The sequence below is a fragment of the Helianthus annuus genome, chromosome 4, assembly GCF_002127325.2.
Source record: "Helianthus annuus cultivar XRQ/B chromosome 4, HanXRQr2.0-SUNRISE, whole genome shotgun sequence".
In the NCBI taxonomy this organism is placed as follows: Eukaryota; Viridiplantae; Streptophyta; class Magnoliopsida; order Asterales; family Asteraceae; genus Helianthus; species Helianthus annuus.
In genome coordinates, this window is record NC_035436.2 from 61,785,191 (window position 1) to 61,807,819 (window position 22,629).

The 22,629-nt window shown below is 39.7% G+C and overlaps 1 protein-coding gene across 1 annotated transcript; it reads left to right on the forward strand.

Annotated features, from left to right (window-relative positions):
* Positions 1-20,931: 20,931 nt before the first annotated feature.
* Positions 20,932-22,236, forward strand: LOC110936639 (pathogen-related protein). Its single transcript, XM_022179046.2, has 4 exons — positions 20,932-21,105; positions 21,288-21,420; positions 21,505-21,806; positions 21,917-22,236. The coding sequence occupies exons 1-4, from the start codon at positions 20,965-20,967 to the stop codon at positions 22,061-22,063; spliced, it is 723 nt and encodes a 240-aa protein (XP_022034738.1). The 5' UTR covers positions 20,932-20,964; the 3' UTR covers positions 22,064-22,236.
* The last annotated feature ends 393 nt before the right edge of the window (positions 22,237-22,629 follow it).

Below are 22,629 nucleotides of genomic sequence, written 5' to 3' on the forward strand. Positions count from 1 at the left end.
AAACCGGACGGAATCTGTTAAGAAACTGTTCGATTTCACGACGAGTGGAGAAATTAGCAACGGAGAAACTGTTCGACACAGACATGCATCAGGAAAGAAGCATATAATGATTCCTCTCAATTGAATAGACAGACACTTGCTTCATAGGACTCACTTGAATCGTCTCGGAAGTACTATTCGTTTGCAAATTCAATATTCATTGCTTCAATAAAATTAACAAACGATTGCGTCTTTCAAACTCAACGGAGATAACATCGTTTTCCATATCCGTCTTTCAAACACAACGTAGAATCGTCTCGGAAGTACTGAATAACCGAAATAACAGCTTCAGAATCTATTAATAGCAAGATAAGAAGGATGAGATATTGGAAGTTAGCTCGAATAAGTTTCTCTCAATCAGGTGTTCCAATAGATACTCCCTTTTAACAATGTCCTGTTAATTGTTTCAGATGACATGCTCGATTGAAGATGTAATTGCAAGACTGTTTGTCGGGCTTCCAATGCTCACACAGGGTGATAAACAACGCTGACACGTGGGAAGAAAGTCATTGGTCTGCCGTAGATGAAGTCAAATGTGATTAAACTTGGACATCAGACGTAAATCTTGAAGAAAGATCCGTGGGCCCTATTGTCGGATCTGTGACTCCATGGAAGATGTGATTAAGGTAAGCGTGCCGTGTCATGTGTCATAAAACGGAACATAATCCCAGATTGTCTAAAGAAGCGCTTTTATCATGTGTGATCCAGAGGTCGGTCTCGGGTGGGCATAAGACGTGTCGGGTTGTATTTCACATAGCCACCGTTTCCGTAGAAAAAACGGTTGTGGTTTGCACATTCAATCTTCATTGCTTCTTTATAATTAAAAATGCGGTCTCGATTGAAGATGTAATTGCAAGACTGTTTGTCGGGCTTCCAATGCTCACACAGGGTGATAAACCACTAGTTTGTTTTTTTATATAATTTTACAGACGATTTAGAGAAACAGAGAATACGTTATGAGATTCTTCGAGAATTAGAAAAAGGAGAAGATCCGTGGGCCCTATTGCCGGATCTGTGACTCCATGGAAGATGTGATTAAGGTAAGCGTGCCGTTTCATGTGTCATAAAACGGAACGTAATCCCAGATTGTCTAAAGAAGCGCTTTTATCATGTGTGATCCAGAGGTCGGTCTCGGGTGTACATAAGATCCGTGGGCCCTATTTTCGGATCTGTGACTCCATGGAAAATGTAATTAAGGTAAGTGTGTCATGTCATGTGTCATAAAACGGAACATAATCCCAGATTGTCTAAAGAAGCGCTTTTATCATGTGTGATCCAAAGGTCGGTCTCGGTTGGGCATAAGATCCGTGGGCCCTATTGTCGGATCTGTGACTCCATGGAAGATGTGATTAAGGTAAGCGTGTCGTATCATGTGTCATAAAATGGAACATAATCCCAGATTGTCTAAAGAAGCGCTTTATTATGTGTCATATTAGAGTAGTATGAGTCTGAGTCCATTGTGGTTCGTGAATGTTTCGAATCATCATAGAAGACGTGTCGGGTTTATATTTCATATAGCCACCGTTTCCGTAGTAAAAAACGGTTGCGTTTTGCACATTCAATCTTCATTGCTTCTTTATAATTAAAAATGCGGTCTCGATTGAAGATGTAATTGCAAGACTGTTTATCGGGCTTCCAATGCTCACACAGGGTGATAAACCACTAGTTTGTTTTTTTTAATAATTTTACAGACAATTTAGAGAAACAGAGAATACGTTACGAGATTCTTCGAGAATTAGAAAAGGAGAAGATCTGTGGGCCCTATTGTCGGATCTGTGACTCCATGGAAGATGTGATTAAGGTAAGCGTGCCGTATCATGTGTCATAAAACGGAACATAATCCCAGATTGTCTAGAGAAGCGCTTTTTGTGACAACCCTCACTAAACCAGGTATCCGTACGACTTAATTAACTATTAATTATTGCTTAATTACTGTGCTTGACTGAGATTACTGATGAACTGCTACTTGACTGTTGATACTTGTACATATCTGCATCATACTTTGATTTCCGTCACTACATTATTTACTTACTGAACTTTAGTGACAAACATGATGCACAAAAGCACAGTAGCACTTGAACGGATAACCTATTTGACATGCTGATATAGCCAGCATCAGGCAGACACTGCCTCTAAAGGCCTGAATGAGCCGGAATTGTTTTACTACACCCATAGTGTGTGTAGGGATACAAGGGTTGTATAATTGCGTCTCTAGGAATAAGATACAGAGATTGGATGTGCCTAAAACGTACTCTAAGCACAAAACACAGCACTTTTATCAACACACTAGCTTCTAGCTAATTAATAAAGTGCCAAAACATGGGGAAATATTCCTGACACTTTGCAGAATAAATTGTGTCGCTAAAAATATTAATTACGACGCTTAAAGGATTACTTAAGCACTTTAACGGATTACCATCCGACCGAACAACCAGACTATACCCGGAACATAAAAATATTGCCAGAAATATTATTGGTATTTTTCTGGGCCAGTTAGGGTCCCTGATTACCCTAACACCCACCTTATAACGCAATAAACAACTAACGAGGTTAGACCCTAAAGTAACCAACTTAACTTAACTGAACCGTAACTGAACGATTGAAAACGAACCGGGTGGCCCCACCACCCTAACTTTTCGGCCAACTAGAGAGTACATGAGGGTACAATTTTTATTATATTTAATTAGATTACGCGAAGAACGAGGCACTTTTCTCTATAAATACCCTCCACTCTCTCTCTCACACATAACACACACACACAAGAAAATCTCTCTCTCTCCCTTGCTCCTCCCTCACGGCCGAACATAGCACCCCCCCATCCATCCATTTTTCGGTTCAAGTCTTGCCATTCCAAGCTTGTACAAGTGTCGGTGATCGCATACAACGAAGCTCGGAACAAACGGAAGTTGAAGGACCTCTACCGTTAGCTTTTATCCACGCAGTTTTCGACTAGAATCTTCCCTAGCCCCGAGCTAGAGGTATAATGTTTAAAACTCGTTTTTAGTCATGTCTAAAGTGGTTAAAAGGATTTTTGTCGGTTGAATGTCGGTAACCCGCTTAATGAAACTTTAAAGTCTACTAAAATGCGTATATCGTTGGATAAAAGCTCATAACGCGTGTAAATGTCGTAGTATTTGAATATGTTGATTAATATGGCCCGATCTATGATGTGGTGGCTCTCATCATCGTTTAACCCGACTTTGTTAAGATCCCAAATCTTGACATACACTTGTTTCTAGCAGTACAAGGGTTAAAAGGTGAAACTCCACCACACGGGAAACATGAACTTGTGTAAAAGTGTTCTAACATGAAAAATAGTATTTAAAACGAGCCGATCTACGTATGTACAAGTGGTATATTCGTAGGACCGGGTATTGAGAAAATCATGTTTTATAAAAGTTGGTTAACATGTTAACAAATATGATTTTCAAAGTCTACAAGTGTAGAAACACTTATAAAATGAAAGATCCGGCAAAATAACCATTTTTACAAAAATTGTCGGGAAGTTGTAAGAAGTGATTTGTTCCAAAAACGGGGTTTTTGCAAGACTAAGTTATTTTATGTATAGATCCACTAAATATAAAGTGATCTACAAAACGACTTTCGGAAAAATTACAAGTTCGTGTGATAATGCGATTTCACATTTTAATCTACAAATTTGAAGTGTTGAAACTTGTTGATTGTATTGGAAATTGATTGGTTGATTTAAAGGAAGTATTGAAATGATTTTGTAAAAGAAAATGATACGCTTGAAAGCGTGGCCACCTCCAGTTACAGGGGAAACTCTGGCGAAATTTTCCTAAAATCTAACACTTAGAATTATATACAAGTGTTAGACTACTTTGACATGTTTTCAAATATATTTCGCCACAACTTTATTTATAAATAATCGGAGGTGGGATTTTCACAAAGCTAAACGTGATAAATATTTATTCGATAAATATATTATTCACCACACTGTTTATGATTATTTTGTGAAAATATATAAATATTATTTTTAGAGTAAAAATAATATTTACAAACGTTGATGAACCCAAAATAATACAAACGCTTACACGACGAATATATAAGTTACAACGGTAATTATCATTACCACTTAATCGCCAAAACGTAACGTACGCTTTATTCGGAAATATTCAATAAGTGCATGTGTTGTCAAAATATTAATTTGGGAAAGTATTATATGGAAAAGGAAATATATTGTTTTTGAGAAAAATAAATATATTTTGGAAGTAGGAATAAAATATATTAAGTGGGACTTAATAAAATGATATAATTACACATGTATTAATTCCCCCATCCTTGGGAAGGAGAATACGTTATCAAGTAGACACACGGAGCGGTTGTCTAACCGTTTCCCAAAAATATAAACTAAGAAGCTAAAGCACGGCCATCCGTCTAATAGAATTAGCACATGTAGGTCGTTGCGCAGCTTTCGGACATTTGGATTACCTGATATTGTGACGCACTCACTGTGAGTTCATGTCCCCCTTTTCTCTAACTGTTTTCAGTTTACTTAACTGCGGGGGTGAAATACATGTTACTATGTTTACGAATATTTCTTACATGGTATGGTCAGCTACGGAAGGAACTGTTAGGTTATGTGATTTGGGTAGGCGAAATCTTAAGAACATTAGTCCTCGTAGTACGATCGAGGGATAGAAGTGATAGGCCTATTTGAGCATAACAAACCCCACCCATGCGCCCTAAGGTTGGACCATGCGGTGACCTCGTCTTAACACCACCCATGCGCCCGCAGGTTGGACCATGTGGTGACCTTATCGTAACACCACCCATGCGCCCGCAGGTTGGACCATGTGGTGACCTTGTCGTAATACCACCCATGCGCCCGCAGGTTGGACCATGTGGTGACTTTGTCCTATCCCCACCCATGCGCCCGCAGGTTGGACCATGTGGTACACATTAACTGATAGGCTTCCTCATTTGCTTTCATACCAGAGTTTACAAAAATATTCACACTTACAATGATTGTAAAGGTTTATTCGCGCGCACATACTAAACGCATGAACTCGCTCAACATTATTGTTGATTTTTCAACTTACATGTATTTCAGGGAATTAAAGGATCTGGCACGGTATGGCACGTTTTCCCGCTGCACTAGTTTCCGAGGTCATCCGGGGTTTAGGGAATGTGACTCTTTCCTGGACAAGTCACAGTCCTTAAACTGTGTTTATGTTTGTTTGGTTGTTGAACAAGATTATGGTTGTAGGGTGTATTCCCGTTAAAACAATGGTATTGTATTTGGTTTTCAAAACTTAATGGATGATCCTGCATGTTTTTAATTCATATAGCTTTGTTATGATTAAGCTACGGTATTAAGAAGTCACACCAAATTAACCACGCTTCCGCAAAGCCAGGGTGTGACAGCTTGGTATCAGAGCTCTGATCATAGCGAACTAGGATTCTTTCTCGAGTCTAGACTATGATCACTAGGGCTCTCACGAAAACATTTTTACTGCATACCACTTAAGTCCAGATCCAAAACCTTTTTATAAACACATGTTGAGCACATTTTATTTATTTATTATTAGGCTCAGTCTTGGAGGCTGAGGCTCGGTCTTGGAGGCCGAGGCTCGATCTTAGAGATCGAGGTAGATGGCTAGTGAGACTAGGAAGAGTAGGCTCAGTCATGAAGGCTGAGGCTCGGTCATGGAGGCCGAGGCTCGATCTAGGAGGTCGAGGTGGATGATAGAACAGTCTTAGAGACTGGGAGGAATTTGGCTAGTGGAACTAGGAATATCAGTCTGGGAGGCTGGGAGGCTAGTGGGACTAGGAAAATTATTTGATTGCTTATTGCTGGCTAACATGTTTATATGTGGATGTGATTGATTGTTATACGTATATGTGTTTATGTTACAAATGTCATGCTTTCATCATACACAAGAAAGATGGACGCTACGAATCCCATGGCCATAGCATCAGACGACATAGTACATCGAAGCACGAGGTGCACATTTCCGATACTACCGGCACAGACAATGACGACTTTCAGCCCTTTTGCGCTGCCTGAAGTCGTAGCAGAGCCTACTGATGGCCATCTTGTTGGGAATTTGCCACTCGCGGTGATCCCTACTCCTGTGCCCCTTGCCGCTTATTCTGTTGTTGATATGCCCCCCGACGTGGCCTCTGATGACGATAACGAGCTACTAGTGGAGGACCCATTCGAGGGCGAGGCCCTATTGCTGCTGGTATCAACCTACTGCTTGCGGACGCTCCTGCAGGGGAGACTTATGCCCATTTCCCTGTCCCGGACTCATTTGAGTTCCTGACATCCGCATTTTCGCATATACAGGGAGTGCAGCACCATTCACACGACGCCGACCCTGATACGGCATCATCAGCTGCACCGTTTCCCGCACACAGCTTTGAGTTTGATCACAGTTTTGAGGGTGATCCTGTTCTTCTATCTGGTTCTGATCCAGACCATGACCTTGAGTTCATACGCTTAGGCCAGTCCTTGGAGGATCCTGTAACCCCCGGTGATGGTTGATCCAGCTGATTTTGAGATGGGGTTTGTTGATCCGGAGCCAGCCGTGGCCCCTGAGCCAGGCATCGCTCCTAACACCGCATTAGAGCATGACCCTGTTCATGCCAATGCACCTGCTGTTGCTTCTTGATTGATCATCTGCTTGGACGAGAGAAAATTTGGGGTAACTGTGCAAGACAATTTATTATTACGGGGGCCCACGTAATAACGACTTGTAGTGCACAGAAATCCTGGTGGACTCTGCGGGTCAAGCTAATGAAAACTAATGTGGCAGGAAATAACTCGAACACGAATGACCAAGGCGATGAAGCCTTAAGTTCATCCTATTTCAAGCAACAAGCCAAATTGGCAAGCCTATGTGAAGGCTCAGTAATTTATTTCCCCACCCATACATTGAGTATATTTATGTGTAAAATTGGGTGAGTACATGATGGCTTACGGTGCTATGTATCTTATAAGACAATTGGAAGGTTGTCTAACCCACTTCATACCACTTCGGCAAAAGAGGATGCCACCCAGGCGTGACACAAACACCAGTACGTTGCAAAGGATGGAAGCCGAGCTGCAAAAACGCATCTCCCAGGCAATTGCACGACATAAAGCCCTTCGCTTTTAGCACAGCAATGGCACTAGTGGAAGTAACCTTCCAATTAGCTGCACCTATGAGCAACTCCTGAACTGCAGGCCTTGAACTACGATGGAACAGGAGGCGCCATTGCTTTTGTTCGTTGGTCTGAAAAGATTGACTCCATTCTAAGAAAGACAAACTATTCGCCCCAAATGGAGTGATACCTTTACCTCAAGGTCATTACTAGACGGCACACTCTCATGGTGGGACCATCATATTCAGACCCTTGGTACAAATGCTGCCTATGCACGAGCTGGGACGAGCTCAAGGAAATGATTGAGAAGAAATGTTGTTCTAGGACTGGAATCCAGAAGCTTAAGGTGAAGTTCTGGAATTTGAATGGACGAACCAGAGATTTCTAAACATGTCCAGCGATCGCACGACTTGCCTAGGGTCGTCACCTACTAAGTCATTGATGTTGTATGATACAGTTGGATACCTGTAAACCTTACATTCTGGTCTCAAGTTGTGGCAATGCAATCAAAGTGATCTATTGTTTATGTTCTATAACATGAGATGTTATTGATTTATTGATAACATGAGATGTTATGTGTTGATATTGCTGTATACCTACGCACATTTTACTTACTATGACCTGAACCGTACAATCATCATAGGAAGATGCCTCCAAGACAGGATGTACGCATACCCACCAATAAGGCGGAACTCCAGGGAATCATTGCTGCAGTCATCGCACAATACGAGGCCCATCACTCCGAGCGCAACGGAGGTACCTCAGGAAATAACCCACCCAACGGCTGCACCTACAAGCAGTTCTTAGGCTGCCAGCCTCTACATTTCGACGGCACTGGGGGTGCCGTAGCCTTCGTCCGCTGGATTGAGAAGACGGACACTGTTTTGCGTGCAAGCAAATGCGCCCCAAGAGACCAGGTCACGTACATTACCGGGCTGTTCCGAGATGAGGCTCTGTCATGGTGGAAGCTTCAGGTTCAGACAATGGGCGAGGCTGCTGCGTATGCTCTATCGTGGGACGAGCTGAAAGAGCTAATGCATAAAAAGTACTGTTCAAGAACAGAAAGCCAGAAGGTAGAAACTGAGTTCTGGAATTTGAAGATGGATGGTCCAAAAATAGCTGAGTATGTGGAGAAGTTCCAACTTCTATCGCGTATCGTTCCCTACATGGTAGATCCAGAGTTTAAAAGGATTGAGCGTTTCATTTGGGGATTGGCACCCCAAATCATGAGCATGGTAACGGCATCAAAGCCTGCAACAATCTCTGAGGCCATCAACCTAAGTGTAGCCCTGACAGAAGAAGCAATCAGGATGAACAAATTTTCAGCCTCTGAGGAGAGAAAGGAGACTCATGTAGAGTCCTCTGGGGACAACAAGAGGAAGTTGGCGAATTTCAAACAGGGTACCCAGTCGAGTAGCGACGACAAGGCCAAAAAGAGAAAAGAGTACACGGGTATCCTACCAAAGTGCGACAACTGTCGACGTCCCCATAACGGGCGGTGTAGATATGGAAAGTGTGGTAACTGTGGTAAGGTGGGACATGTCAAGGAAACATGTCGGCAAGGAACTGAACATGGAAATAAAGGTCAAGATGGTAACGGAAATCGCGGAGGAAATAACAACGACGACAACTATCAAGGCAGGGATGGTAACGATCAAGGCTGTGGCCAAGCATGTTTTAATTGCGGTGATGTGGGGCATTTCAGGAAGTATTGCCCTAAGAACACTCAGGCACGTGGATGAAAGCTCAACAGCAGGGATAGAATCCAAGCGTGGATATCGGTACGTCTCATAATAGTCAAAGTTACGCTCTATTCGACAGTATTGTCAAATTTTAGCTTCAGAAAATATAGTTGTTTTAGTAGTAATTAACCTAGATACCCAGTTCTCGATAGAACAAGTCTATCGGAAGCTTCGACGTGATGATTGGGATGGACTGGTTGTCAAGCAACCCGGCGGAAAGTGTCACCCGCACCCCGACGACGAACGGAGAAATGATTGTGATTCATGGAGCAGGATACGCTCCTACGGATCATCAGGCAGAGAAGACAGGAAAATTTTCGCGCAAAGGATGTGTTGCATTCTTGGCTCATGTCGTGGAAAGAGAAGCCGAAGAACCAAAACCCGAAGACATCCCTGTGGTTGGAGAATACCCCGAAGTCTTCCTCGAAGATTTGCCGGAATCGTCCCCTCCACAATAAATTCCAAGCACTGCACCCATAGTCAATGCATCGTAGCAACTTACGTTTTCGGAGATGCAAGGAATGGCAGAGAAGTTTTAGCAATGGGTAGAGAAGTAAGATAACAGACCAAAATTTTCTTTTTGGGTAACCCCATTACCACTCGTCAAAAAGAGGGATGATGGTTTTCAGATAAACATCATCTACCGGGAGCTGAACAAGTCGGCGATCAAGAATAGATACCCTCTGCCAAGAATTGATGATCTGTTTGATCAACTGCAAGGTTCAAGCTTTTACTCAAAGATCGACTTGCGATCTAGATGCCATCAGTTAAGGATACAAGAGGAAAGTATCCCGAAGACAGCCTTCAGAACTCGTTATGGACACTACGAGTTTCTCGTTATGCCGCTTGGTCTGACAAACGCACCTGCAGTGTTCATGGATTTAATGAACCGAGTTTGTAAGCCGTACTTGGATAAGTTCGTGATCGTGTTCATCAATGATGTCTTGATCTATTCAAAGACGAAGGCCGAGCACGAACAGCATTTAAGAGCCATTCTGGAGCTGCTAAAGAAGGAACAGTTGTATGCCAAATTCTCTAAGTGCGAGTTTTGGCTACACGAAGTCCAATTCCTTGGGCACGTGGTAAATGGAGATCGAATCCACATGGATCCAACCAAGATCGAGGCGATCAAGGATTGGGAAACGCCAAAAAAAACGCCAACCGAGATTCGGCAATTCCTGGGTTTGGCTGGCTATTATCGAAGATTCATTGAGAACTTTTCAAAGATCGCCCAACCATTAACGCTCCTCACGCAGAAGGACAAGAAGTTTGATTGGGGAATCAAACAGGAGGAAGCATTTCAGATATTGAAGGATAAGCTTTGCAACGCGCCAATCTTAGCTCTACCGGAAGGTACAGACGATTTTGTGGTATACTGCGACGCATCGCGTCGGGGATTGGGTTGTGTGTTGATGCAACGCCAAAAGGTTATTGCCTACGCGTCACGCCAACTGGAGGTACACGAAAACAACTATACCACACCCGATTTGGAGCTAGGCGCAGTAGTCTTTGCTTTAAAGATCTGGAGACACTACCTTTATGGTACGAAGTGCACAATCTTCACAGATCACAAGAGCCTCCAACACATATTCAACCAGAAGGAGTTGAACATGAGGCAAAGACGATGGGTAGAACTGTTGAATGAATATGACTGCGAGATTAATGATCATCCAGGGAAGGCGAATGTGGTCGCCGATGCCCTAAGTCGAAAAGAGAGGATCAAGCCCATAAGGGTTAGGGCTTTGGAGATGGTTATTCAAACCGACTTGCCTCTGTGCATTCGTGCCGCGCAGAAGGAAGCTCTCAAAGAAAGAAACCTTGAAGAAGAGTATCTCCGTGGGATGGAGAAGTTATTAGAACCAAACAGGGAAGGAATGATGTGTTTTAAGGATTTGGGTTCCTCTGTTTGGTGGTTTAAGGAAGGTTATTTTCGATGAAGCTCACAGGTCGCGGTACTCTATCCACCCTGGAGCGGATAAGATGTACCAAGATCTTAAAGATTATTATTGGTGGCCTAGGATGAAAGGCGATGTGGCTGTTTATATGAGCAAATGTTTAACTTGCGCTAAGGTTAAAGCGGAATACCAGAAGCCTTCAGGACTTCTGCAACAACCAGAGGTTCCCAAGTGGAAGTGGGAACAAATCTCCATGGATTTTATTACAAAGTTGCCAAGAACGCCTAGAGGCCATGACACTATCTGGGTGGTAGTGGACCGATTAACGAAGTCAGCACACTTCTTACCTATCCGAGAAAAGCATAATACGAGCAAATTGGCCGAATTATACGTGCGAGAGATGGTTACACGCTATGGAGTACCTCTCTCGATTATCTCCAATAAAGATGGGAGATTCGTATCAAGGATATGGCAATCCTTCCAAGAAGCCTTTGGCTCAAAGATGAATATGAGCCCCGCTTTTCACCCGCAGACCGACGGTCAAAGCAAGCGGACGATTCAGACGTTAGAGGACATGCTGGGAGCATGTGTTATGGATTTGGGCGGTAGCTGGGATAAGCATTTGCCTCTGGTTGAGTTTTCAAACAACAACAGCTACCACACCAGTATTGGTGCCGCGCCTTTCGAAGCTTATATGGGCGCAAATGCAGATCACCGCTCTGTTGGTCTGACGCCGGTGATAGACAGTTGGTTGGTCCTGATGTAATCTAGGAAACCACAGAGAAGATTGCACAGATCCGAGATCGCATCAGTGCGGCTCGTGACCGTCAGAAAGCCTACGCGGATCGAAGCAGGAAACCTCTGGAGTTTGAGGTAGGAGATATAGTTCTGTTGAAGGTATCACCCTGGAAGGGTGTGGCACGCTTTGGGAAGCGTGGGAAGTTGAATCCGCGGTATAATGGTCCTTTCAGAGTTTTGGAAAGAATTGGGACCGTAGCATGCAAGCTGGACTTACCTGCTGAACTCTATTTGGTTCACGAAACATTTCATGTATCCAATCTGAAGAAAAGTCTAACTCAAGATACCATTGTCATTCCTACTGACGAAATTCATGTTGACGACACGCTCCACTTCGTTGAAGAACCTGTTGAGGTCACGGATTGTAAAGAGAATAAGACCTGCCGGAGCAGTGTCAAACTCGTCAAGGTTCGTTGGAATGCCAGACATGGTCCTGAATTCACCTGGGGGCGTGAGGACCGAATGAAAGAGAAATACCCCCACTTATTTCGTAAGAACCCTGCTTCTACAAGCAGAACTTAAATTTCGGGACGAAATTTCTTTAACGGGGGGAGAATGTGACAACCCTCACTAAACCAGGTATCCGTACGACTTAATTAACTATTAATTATTGCTTAATTACTGTGCTTGACTGAGATTACTGATGAACTGCTACTTGACTGTTGATACTTGTACATATCTGCATCATACTTTGATTTCCGTCACTACATTATTTACTTACTGAACTTTAGTGACAAACATGATGCACAAAAGCACAGTAGCACTTGAACGGATAACCTATTTGACATGCTGATATAGCCAGCATCAGGCAGACACTGCCTCTAAAGGCCTGAATGAGCCGGAATTGTTTTACTACACCCATAGTGTGTGTAGGGATACAAGGGTTGTATAATTGCGTCTCTAGGAATAAGATACAGAGATTGGATGTGCCTAAAACGTACTCTAAGCACAAAACACAGCACTTTTATCAACACACTAGCTTCTAGCTAATTAATAAAGTGCCAAAACATGGGGAAATATTCCTGACACTTTGCAGAATAAATTGTGTCGCTAAAAATATTAATTACGACGCTTAAAGGATTACTTAAGCACTTTAACGGATTACCATCCGACCGAACAACCGGACTATACCCGGAACATAAAAATATTGCCAGAAATATTATTGGTATTTTTCTGGGCCAGTTAGGGTCCCTGATTACCCTAACACCCACCTTATAACGCAATAAACAACTAACGAGGTTAGACCCTAAAGTAACCAACTTAACTTAACTGAACCGTAACTGAACGATTGAAAACGAACCGGGTGGCCCCACCACCCTAACTTTTCGGCCAACTAGAGAGTACATGAGGGTACAATTTTTATTATATTTAATTAGATTACGCGAAGAACGAGGCACTTTTCTCTATAAATACCCTCCACTCTCTCTCTCACACATAACACACACACACAAGAAAATCTCTCTCTCTCCCTTGCTCCTCCCTCATGGCCGAACATAGCACCCCCCCCATCCATCCATTTTTCGGTTCAAGTCTTGCCATTCCAAGCTTGTACAAGTGTCGGTGATCGCATACAACGAAGCTCGGAACAAACGGAAGTTGAAGGACCTCTACCGTTAGCTTTTATCCACGCAGTTTTCGACTAGAATCTTCCCTAGCCCCGAGCTAGAGGTATAATGTTTAAAACTCGTTTTTAGTCATGTCTAAAGTGGTTAAAAGGATTTTTGTCGGTTGAATGTCGGTAACCCACTTAATGAAACTTTAAAGTCTACTAAAATGCGTATATCGTTGGATAAAAGCTCATAACGCGTGTAAATGTCGTAGTATTTGAATATGTTGATTAATATGGCCCGATCTATGATGTGGTGGCTCTCATCATCGTTTAACCCGACTTTGTTAAGATCCCAAATCTTGACATACACTTGTTTCTAGCAGTACAAGGGTTAAAAGGTGAAACTCCACCACACGGGAAACATGAACTTGTGTAAAAGTGTTCTAACATGAAAAATAGTATTTAAAACGAGCCGATCTACGTATGTACAAGTGGTATATTCGTAGGACCGGGTATTGAGAAAATCATGTTTTATAAAAGTTGGTTAACATGTTAACAAATATGATTTTCAAAGTCTACAAGTGTAGAAACACTTATAAAATGAAAGATCCGGCAAAATAACCATTTTTACAAAAATTGTCGGGAAGTTGTAAGAAGTGATTTGTTCCAAAAACGGGGTTTTTGCAAGACTAAGTTATTTTATGTATAGATCCACTAAATATAAAGTGATCTACAAAACGACTTTCGGAAAAATTACAAGTTCGTGTGATAATGCGATTTCACATTTTAATCTACAAATTTGAAGTGTTGAAACTTGTTGATTGTATTGGAAATTGATTGGTTGATTTAAAGGAAGTATTGAAATGATTTTGTAAAAGAAAATGATACGCTTGAAAGCGTGGCCACCTCCAGTTACAGGGGAAACTCTGGCGAAATTTTCCTAAAATCTAACACTTAGAATTATATACAAGTGTTAGACTACTTTGACATGTTTTCAAATATATTTCGCCACAACTTTATTTATAAATAATCGGAGGTGGGATTTTCACAAAGCTAAACGTGATAAATATTTATTCGATAAATATATTATTCACCACACTGTTTATGATTATTTTGTGAAAATATATAAATATTATTTTTAGAGTAAAAATAATATTTACAAACGTTGATGAACCCAAAATAATACAAACGCTTACACGACGAATATATAAGTTACAACGGTAATTATCATTACCACTTAATCGCCAAAACGTAACGTACGCTTTATTCGGAAATATTCAATAAGTGCATGTGTTGTCAAAATATTAATTTGGGAAAGTATTATATGGAAAAGGAAATATATTGTTTTTGAGAAAAATAAATATATTTTGGAAGTAGGAATAAAATATATTAAGTGGGACTTAATAAAATGATATAATTACACATGTATTAATTCCCCCATCCTTGGGAAGGAGAATACGTTATCAAGTAGACACACGGAGCGGTTGTCTAACCGTTTCCCAAAAATATAAACTAAGAAGCTAAAGCACGGCCATCCGTCTAATAGAATTAGCACATGTAGGTCGTTGCGCAGCTTTCGGACATTTGGATTACCTGATATTGTGACGCACTCACTGTGAGTTCATGTCCCCCTTTTCTCTAACTGTTTTCAGTTTACTTAACTGCGGGGGTGAAATACATGTTACTATGTTTACGAATATTTCTTACATGGTATGGTCAGCTACGGAAGGAACTGTTAGGTTATGTGATTTGGGTAGGCGAAATCTTAAGAACATTAGTCCTCGTAGTACGATCGAGGGATAGAAGTGATAGGCCTATTTGAGCATAACAAACCCCACCCATGCGCCCTAAGGTTGGACCATGCGGTGACCTCGTCTTAACACCACCCATGCGCCCGCAGGTTGGACCATGTGGTGACCTTATCGTAACACCACCCATGCGCCCGCAGGTTGGACCATGTGGTGACCTTGTCGTAATACCACCCATGCGCCCGCAGGTTGGACCATGTGGTGACTTTGTCCTATCCCCACCCATGCGCCCGCAGGTTGGACCATGTGGTACACATTAACTGATAGGCTTCCTCATTTGCTTTCATACCAGAGTTTACAAAAATATTCACACTTACAATGATTGTAAAGGTTTATTCGCGCGCACATACTAAACGCATGAACTCGCTCAACATTATTGTTGATTTTTCAACTTACATGTATTTCAGGGAATTAAAGGATCTGGCACGGTATGGCACGTTTTCCCGCTGCACTAGTTTCCGAGGTCATCCGGGGTTTAGGGAATGTGACTCTTTCCTGGACAAGTCACAGTCCTTAAACTGTGTTTATGTTTGTTTGGTTGTTGAACAAGATTATGGTTGTAGGGTGTATTCCCGTTAAAACAATGGTATTGTATTTGGTTTTCAAAACTTAATGGATGATCCTGCATGTTTTTAATTCATATAGCTTTGTTATGATTAAGCTACGGTATTAAGAAGTCACACCAAATTAACCACGCTTCCGCAAAGCCAGGGTGTGACACTTTTATCATGTGTGATCCAGAAGTTGGTCTCAGATGAGTTGTGGTTGATTTATAGGAGGAGGTTATGAAACAAATATATGTTTATGCGAATTTAAAGGACAATACTGACAGAGGTGCTAGTCTTTTCTCCCATTGTGCAAACTTGAAAAATCTCACCATAACATATCTAATATGACACATGATAAAAGCGCTTCTTTAGACAATCTGGGATTATGTTCCGCAAATTGGGAACCACATATTCGTGTGTAAAAGCTTGGAAAGATGACCGAATAGAGATCTGTATACACCCTTGGTATTTGTTTACTACATGACACATGATAAAAGCGTTTCTTTAGACAATCTGGGATTATGTTCCGCAAATTGGGAACCACATTGTAGACTGGTGGGCTTGAATGGTTTAATAATACTTGAAAATTGAAATAATCGTGTCAAGATCTTTATCTATCATATCATCGACCAACTGCTCGAAATCCCTTTCGTTTCTCGGGTTCGCATTCGACACAACACAACAAAAACAGTGACCTGATACGCATCGTATAGGCCTATACGATGCGTATCAAGCCCGTCGCCAGACATAACCTGCACCCGTCAGTCTGCCATATCTTTTACTTTATTTAATACGCATCGTATAGGCCTATACGATGCGTATTGAATTGAAAAAGTGTGCTAATAGACAGGAGGTGTACCATTAGAAAATCCCTAAAATATATCATTATTTTGGTCACAAAAGTAGAAGTATATGAAAAAACGGGCGGATTGGATGGATTGACTAACCAGTCAAAACACATTTTAAAAAAACCTAAAGTTGTGAAAAAAAATTTGTTAGTATATTGTGTATTATATAAGCTAAAAAATAAACTTAAACTAAAAAAACCTAAAGTTGTGAAAAAAATTTTGTTAGTATATTGTGTATTATATAAGCTAAAAATTAAACTTAAACGTTTTAGTATCATGTATAGATGTATGTGAAAAAATTGGTCGGATTAGGTAGACTAATTAACCGGTCAAAACACATCTTAAAAAACTAAAGTTGTTGGGCATAAACATTTTTTATATACATAGCGTACTACATAATTTGAAAATAGCATTTTATTTTGATTATTATTTAATTTAAAAATAGAAGTAAATTGAAAAATTGGCAGGATTAGCTCGATTGATTAAGAGGTCAAACCACATATCAGATAACTAAAGTTGTTGGGCACAATATTTTCTTTTCTATAAAGAGTAAATTGTCATTTGGGTTTTTCTCAAATTCATATTTTAGTATAAATAGTTTTTTTTCTTCTTTGGATTCTTGAGTTTTTTTTTTTATTTTTTTTATTATTTTGATTACATTATCTAACTCTGTCTAAAAATCTCAGTTAAGTCAAGGGCAATTTCGTCAATTAAGTAAATAGTTTGGTATTTGCCATTTCATCCAATTCATTTTCTTTTTTTTTCTTTTTATATAAAAGATAAAAATCTGAATTGTGTATAGTTTTTAGAGTAAACTGCCATTTTGGTCCCTGAGGTTTGGTCAATTTTGCCATTTTAGTTCAAAACTCAAACCTTTTAAATCTGGGTCCCTGTTGTTTCACTTTTATTGCCATTTTGGTCCAAAAATGAAATCACATGATATTTGGCTAATCAAAGACTGCTATTTTGTCACTTTTCTCAAGGGCAAAATAGTCATTTTAAATATATATATATATATATATATATAATAAAAAACACCTTAAAACTCTACACACACACACACACACTCTCTCTCTCTCTTTAAACACCCATCAACTCTCTCTGCAACAGAAACTTTCAGGTCCAGATGCAACAAGTAATATTTTCTCCGGTGGAACACTGCCCGCAGCAGTCGGTCCAAGCGAGCCCCGTCGCCGCTGCTGCCGGTGATGAAGTAGGCGAATTTCGGAATGGATGGGAGGTTGTGAGTTATGGATATGGTGGTGTTTGGAAGGGGTTTGGGGGTGGAGTGGTGGGTGGGTTTTAGAGCGAGAAAGAGGATGAGAGAGAGTAGGGTGAAGAGGAAGAGGTAAGAGTTGAGTACACGGTGATTGGAAGTGAGTCGGAATCGGAGGTGGGATCGTTTGGTAGACATGTTTGAATGGGGATGATGATGAAGATGAAGAGACAAAACACTCTCTGGCTTTCTTTCTCTAAACATCCCTCTGTTTGCAGTTCTATTTTAGTTAATTTCTAGGGATTGATTTAAAAAAAGATGTTTTTATGATGTGGGATTCATTTTTTGTTTATTTATGATTTCAATTTATAGAGTTTTAAACATTTTGTCACTTAAATCATGGGAAATTGCTATGTCACCCCTGGTAAATCAACTAGAAAGAAGAAAAAACTCAACAAACCGAGGTGTTTAGAGAGAGAGAGAGAGTGAGTGAGTGAGAGAGAGAGTGCAGTTGAGGTTTACATATATATATATATATATATATATATATATATATATATATATATATATATATATTAATACTTAAAATGACTATTTTGCCCTTAAGGAAAATGACAAAATAGCAGTCTTTTATTAGCCAAATATTATGTGGTTTCATTTTTAGACCAAAATGGCAAGAAAAGTGAAACTACAGGGACCCAGATTTAAAAAGTTTGAGTTTTGGACTAAAATGACAAAAGTGACCAAACCTCAGGGACCAAAATGGCAGTTTACTCTAGTTTTTATAAAAAATATAAGTTTACCCATTTTCACACATTTATTTATTTATTATATACACACACATACAAAACCAACCCACCACCACCATCGCAACCCTAAACCCAAATTCCCATCTCGCTTTTCATATCCATTAATCAAATTCCAAAACAAAGACACCACAACATACCTTTAATTCCAAAACCCTTTAATGTACACACCCTAAACATTTGCAAATTTAAACAGAGGAATGCTTTTTAAGGAACAGAATATTTGATAGAGATAAGGCAACTAGGGTTTTAAAAACCGATACGTTTTCGACGAGCCACGTTTTACCCACGAATCCACTTTTCGTCAAGTTGTGTTTCCCGGCGAAACACGTTTTCGGCGAGTATCAACTGTGTTAGGCGCTTTTTAGGCCGTTTCCGATGGTGATGATGGCAGTGATTCGGATTTTGTGGCGGTGGGATGTGAATGCGGAGGGGGTGAAGCCGGTTGGAGGTGTGTGGTGGGTTCCAGCGACATTAGAGAGATGGACTTGGGTTCCGGATGGTTTTATGGTGGTTATCAAGAGGAGATAAGTATTTCAGATCCGATTTCTTGTGTTTCAGGTGGTTATGGGCGGCGGGAACGAAAGGGGAACTCGATCAGGTAGTTTTTAAGTGAGATAGTGGTGGTTTTTGGCTAGATTTGGCAATGGTGGAGATGATTTGGGGAATGGTGGGGATGGTGGTGGCTTTTGATTTGGGGAACGGTTGGGGTGTGGTGGTGGCAGGTGGTGGGTAAGGGTGGTGCTAGTGGTGGTGGTGGCGGCGATTGGTGGAGATGATGGGGTGGTGGCAAATGATAGATTTATGTATTGTGGGTTTATTAATGTTATTATAATAATTTTATTATATATATATATAGGCCGGTTATTGTACACATTGTCTTAATGTACGCTGCGTACGAGATGCAGTATCATCATGCTGAAATTCCAGGATCCGACAGGTTTGACGGAGTTTTGGCCCCGAGATAACCGATTCGGTGAAATATTATTGATAAGAAAGGAGTAGAAGTAGAATAGACACCGAACAGGTTAATTTAAACTGGTTTCTATTCAATGATTTGAAGTTACATACACGCGAAACCAATTGGACAACATCTCCCCTCTGGGAACCAAAGCTTGTCCAAATGAAGAGACCTCATCCCTATTTATAGGCATAGTCCATTCGCAAGGATCAACATGTGCGAATGGACTTAATCACGAATGCACCATTAAGGAGGGATCAACTTATTTGTGCGGATCTACCTATGTAGATCGGTGCGGACCTGCATGATGTCCATTCGTGTGGATGGACTCCATCCGTATGAATGTACATTTACAATACAAAACTTTGTCCGTTTTCACACTAATCTATACAATATTCAACACACACTCTATCTAGCCTATTCACAGAGTGGCGGACATATGAAATATGCACCAACACATGCGATTTTGTTTTTTAGCAACATTCAATTTTTTTAACATGCAATTGTTTTTTAAATGCGATCTTTGGTTTTTTTTCAACATGCGAGATTTTCTTTCTGGGGTTATAACATGCGAACTTGTCATAGCGTACGCTTCTTATGTTAAGGCATTTTGTTCGATACACTTTTTCTATACATATAAATGATTAAAAAAATATAAAAATGGTTTTAGATGAAAATGGCAATTTAGACACCTTTTTTTGTTAATACAAAAAATACCGCTGGTTATAACAAGGTTTTTAGATAGAGTTATGTAATGTAATCAAAATGACAAAAAAATGGAAAACTTAGGAATCTAGAGGAGAAACAAACTATTTGAACTAAAATGGCAATTTGAAACAAATTTAGGGACTAAAATGACAATTTACTCTTCTATAAATATTTTGTGTATTATATAATTGAAAAATAACATATTTTATAATACACAGTGTATTATATGATTTAAACGATTGTATATAGTATTTAGGGTTTTTACATATATCCCCCTCCTAAGTTCTCTTATTACATATATACCCAACCCTTAAAATTAATTACATATTTTCCCTTTTCACACTAAAATTATTACCTATTTTTGGTGTGAAATAGGTATGGAGTTCGATCCCCACTTGGTGTGAAACATTAGCCGGTCAAAAAAAAGTTATCAATTTCTTATTGCGTTTTAATACAACACTTTTATCTCCAATCATAATATATCAAACATTTATACCATCCGTAATGGTTAACGCCCACTAATTGGCATTTTCCGTCACATCAACATTATAACATCTATTCAAAAAATATGAAATGGCTATCGCCCTCAATATCCTTTCAATAATTATTTTCTAAGTTTTTTTATCCTTATTTGACGTTATACTAGAAACGTCTCTCATTCTACATACCCCTATAACGCCCAGAAGGTTGGTGTTAGGAGCGTTATCAAACCTCTCCACACATCTATAATGTTCATTACGCATGTTGTTAGTGTGTTTTAATACATAATAATAAACAAGCCCAAACAATATGCTTATATAAACATGTTTGTAAAAAGTAAGATTAGCTAGCCAATCACCAAACCCCTAATGACAGATAGGCCCCACCCCTAGAGCTTCCACTCCCTATATAAGATAAGATCATATTTTGTACCATCAAGAGCTTACCACCACAAAGATGGATCAATATAAAGGCTCAGATGTAGACAAATATAGAAGCTTCATGAGTGGAGAAGGTGAGAAAAACACCACATGGAAGTATGGTGCACCACCAAACTTTGATGTGGTCAACAAACTTTTTGAAGAAGGAAGAACCAAGGTTATAAATCTTTCAATCCTCATTCTATAACCTTTTCTTTTACTTGTTAAGCTTGTTGGATTATAATTACATCAATTTTGATCTAAAAAATGTGAGTTGGGCCCACTAATAATAATCTACAAAGAAGAAAACTATATGTTAATCATAGTTAACTAATAATATTCTATACTTTGGTTGGTAAGATATGGCCAACAGGGTCATTGGAAGAGCAAGTTCAGAATCTTGTGAAAACATGGGAAATGGAGATGTTTCATAAAGTGAATCCCCAAGATATTAAAGCTGTTGATGTCACAAAGTTGACATATTCCGTTAATGGTAAACCATCAATTTTCTCTCTTTAGATTTCACAAATTATAAAAATTTATAGTTGCTAATGTCATATGAACTTTTTTACTTAAGGCGGGAAACCTTTGACAAGTAAAGATGTAGTTGAGATTGGTGGTGGCTATAATATGTTTCTTCAAACATCAATTCCGGAACACTTGCAATTGTATAATCCTAACGAAGAAACTGCAGATTCGGCTAAAGAAATCTTCACAACCACATTTCCTCGCGGTTTTGCTTTGGAGGTTCTTGAGGTTTATTCGGGTCCTCCAGTAATCGCGTATAAGTTTAGGCATTGGGCATATATGGAGGGTCCATTCAAAGGTTATCAACCTACAAATGAAATAGTAGAAATGTTTGGTGTCTCTATTGTCAAGGTGAGAAAAATTCTAATTATAATAAATGTATAATGAGGTGTTTACAGTCCGGTTTTGTCAACAAAGGCTTGATTGGATGTTACATGATTTAAAAACAAAAACATTTTCAGTTGGATGAACAATTCAAGATTGTAAAGATCGAGTTCTTCTACGATAAAGGAGAGCTACTTGCGGGTTTGATCAAAGGCGGGAGAGTAGCGGCCACTGGAGATTCTGCTATCAATGATCTACCGTCTTCAAAATGCCCTTTTTCTTAAGGATGCAACTTGGTTTCATTGCTTCATATGCTACATGTTTTTATAAGGTTGGAATACAAAAGTGATGTGATCTAGTTTTTATTTTTTATATATTACTATTACTATATAATAATAACAATGAACGTTGCTCATGTTTGAAGCATTTCGAAGTACATGAAATTTTAATTTGGATACTTGAGTTGTTCTAGAGACTAGAATACCAATTCATATTCTTACTTACTTTTTTAATTGTGAGTTTCAAATTGTTCCGACCTGAAAATTCGAATTTGAATGATATGTATGTAACTGAACTCGGGTCTAAACTGAATTTAACATTAAAATTAGAAAAAACCGCTTTGAATACAAGGTTGATTTGAACAAACTTAATTAGGAGGAAAACTTAAAAAAAATAATTCAAGTTATCCGTAAATTGATTTGGTAAACATGATATAAAATCGGCTCAGTTGTTATTAAGGTTGATTTGTTATCCACAAAGGTTAAGTATATGTTTGTTTAACTAAACCTCGAAGTAGATCTGGGAAATTGTTTTTTTTTTAAAGTGTGAATTATTCGCGAATGTTGGGAGG